The sequence below is a fragment of the Aphanomyces astaci genome, assembly GCF_000520075.1.
Source record: "Aphanomyces astaci strain APO3 unplaced genomic scaffold supercont1.16, whole genome shotgun sequence".
NCBI classification, from domain to species: domain Eukaryota; phylum Oomycota; class Saprolegniomycetes; order Saprolegniales; family Verrucalvaceae; genus Aphanomyces; species Aphanomyces astaci.
In genome coordinates, this window is record NW_009798279.1 from 221,316 (window position 1) to 222,640 (window position 1,325).

Genomic DNA, 1,325 nt, shown 5'->3' on the forward strand with positions numbered 1-1,325 from the left:
TTGTCGGCACAAACAGGTACCAGAACCGGGAGTCTCGAAGCAAGGTGAACCCTCAGGGTTTACCTTGCTGTTCAAGGAGGATGGGAGGTCGTCTTGGTCGGGTTGGCATGGATGAAGACAGCTTCTATATTGGCTCAATAGCCCGATCAACCCGAATGTGATGGCGAGCAGCGCGACGGACGGCGGACCGTTGGAGGACGATGCAGTAGTCGAGGACTGCGCATATGCAGAGTGGAAGAGAAGAGGCATTAAGACCCCATCGACGGACGTAGTGACTCGCGCTTGGCGTTGCGTCGAGTTCTGTGCGGCGCTTTTGTCAGTCGATCCACGTACTTCGAGGTATTCCATGCTCCGCACAGAACTTGCGATGGCTCGTTGCAGTGGCTTCGAACATGGCCAGGAGCTTTCGCTTTTCGTCGATGGAGTAAGACTTCTTGCGGTGTCGCGTCGGCATGATGTCAAGTGAAGCGTTTCAAATTTTGAATTTGAATAGGCCAATACCCAAAACTACATTGCTTTTTCGTTTATTTATCCAGTGTGTATGTAGTACCTCACAACTACGCATGCAGTTGGACAGACCCACACAAGGACACTGCATTGAGCGCTGCACAGATGAGGAAGGTCGGATTGAAGCAGCTATGGCCTTGGCAAATTTCAACCCCGGACGGGGACGTGGTGGCGGTCACATGGTAAAAGGCCGACGCGAGGGGACCAAGGATGAGCGGAAACCCAATGGCATTGGAGAACGTCATGTAACCAAATTTCTTACCGAAGTGCGCGGCGCCAAACAGTTCCCACGTGAGAACCGAGTACGTGGGAAAGAGGCATCCTTAGACGATGCCCGCCGCCGCCACCAACACATAAAGCGAGTCCAGCGAGCCCCACAGAAAACTCAGGTGCGCCGCCGCCATGAGCGCCAAACCGCCAGAAAGAAAGTGGCCGCGCGAAAGGATACCGACGGACGCATCCGACACCCACCTGACGGCGACGCGGCCGCCGACGTTGCAGATTGAAAAGACCGACACCAGCGTGGGGACGAGAGCAGGTGAGCCGAGGCGCGCTTGGACAATGAAGGCCAAGTTCGCGTTCACGAGAAGCCCCGAGCCTACTCCGATCATTGTCGGCACAAACAGGTACCAGAACCGGGAGTCTCGAAGCAAGGTGAACCCTCAGGGTTTACCTTGCTGTTCAAGGAGGATGGGAGGTCGTCTTGGTCGGGTTGGCATGGATGAAGACAGCTTCTATATTGGCTCAATAGCCCGATCAACCCGAATGTGATGGCGAGCAGCGCGACGGACGGCGGACCGTTGGAGGACGATGCAGTA

The 1,325-nt window shown here is 55.6% G+C and overlaps 2 protein-coding genes across 2 annotated transcripts; both read right to left on the reverse strand.

The window, feature by feature from the left end:
• Nucleotides 1–557: 557 nt before the first annotated feature.
• H257_07567 (hypothetical protein) lies at nt 558–752 on the reverse strand (the record flags this gene model as incomplete). Its single annotated transcript, XM_009833138.1, has 1 exon — nt 558–752. The coding sequence occupies one exon, from the start codon at nt 750–752 to the stop codon at nt 558–560; it is 195 nt and encodes a 64-aa protein (XP_009831440.1).
• A 78-nt stretch (nt 753–830) lies between these two features.
• H257_07568 (hypothetical protein) lies at nt 831–1,118 on the reverse strand (the record flags this gene model as incomplete). Its single annotated transcript, XM_009833139.1, has 1 exon — nt 831–1,118. The coding sequence occupies one exon, from the start codon at nt 1,116–1,118 to the stop codon at nt 831–833; it is 288 nt and encodes a 95-aa protein (XP_009831441.1).
• Nucleotides 1,119–1,325: the final 207 nt, after the last annotated feature.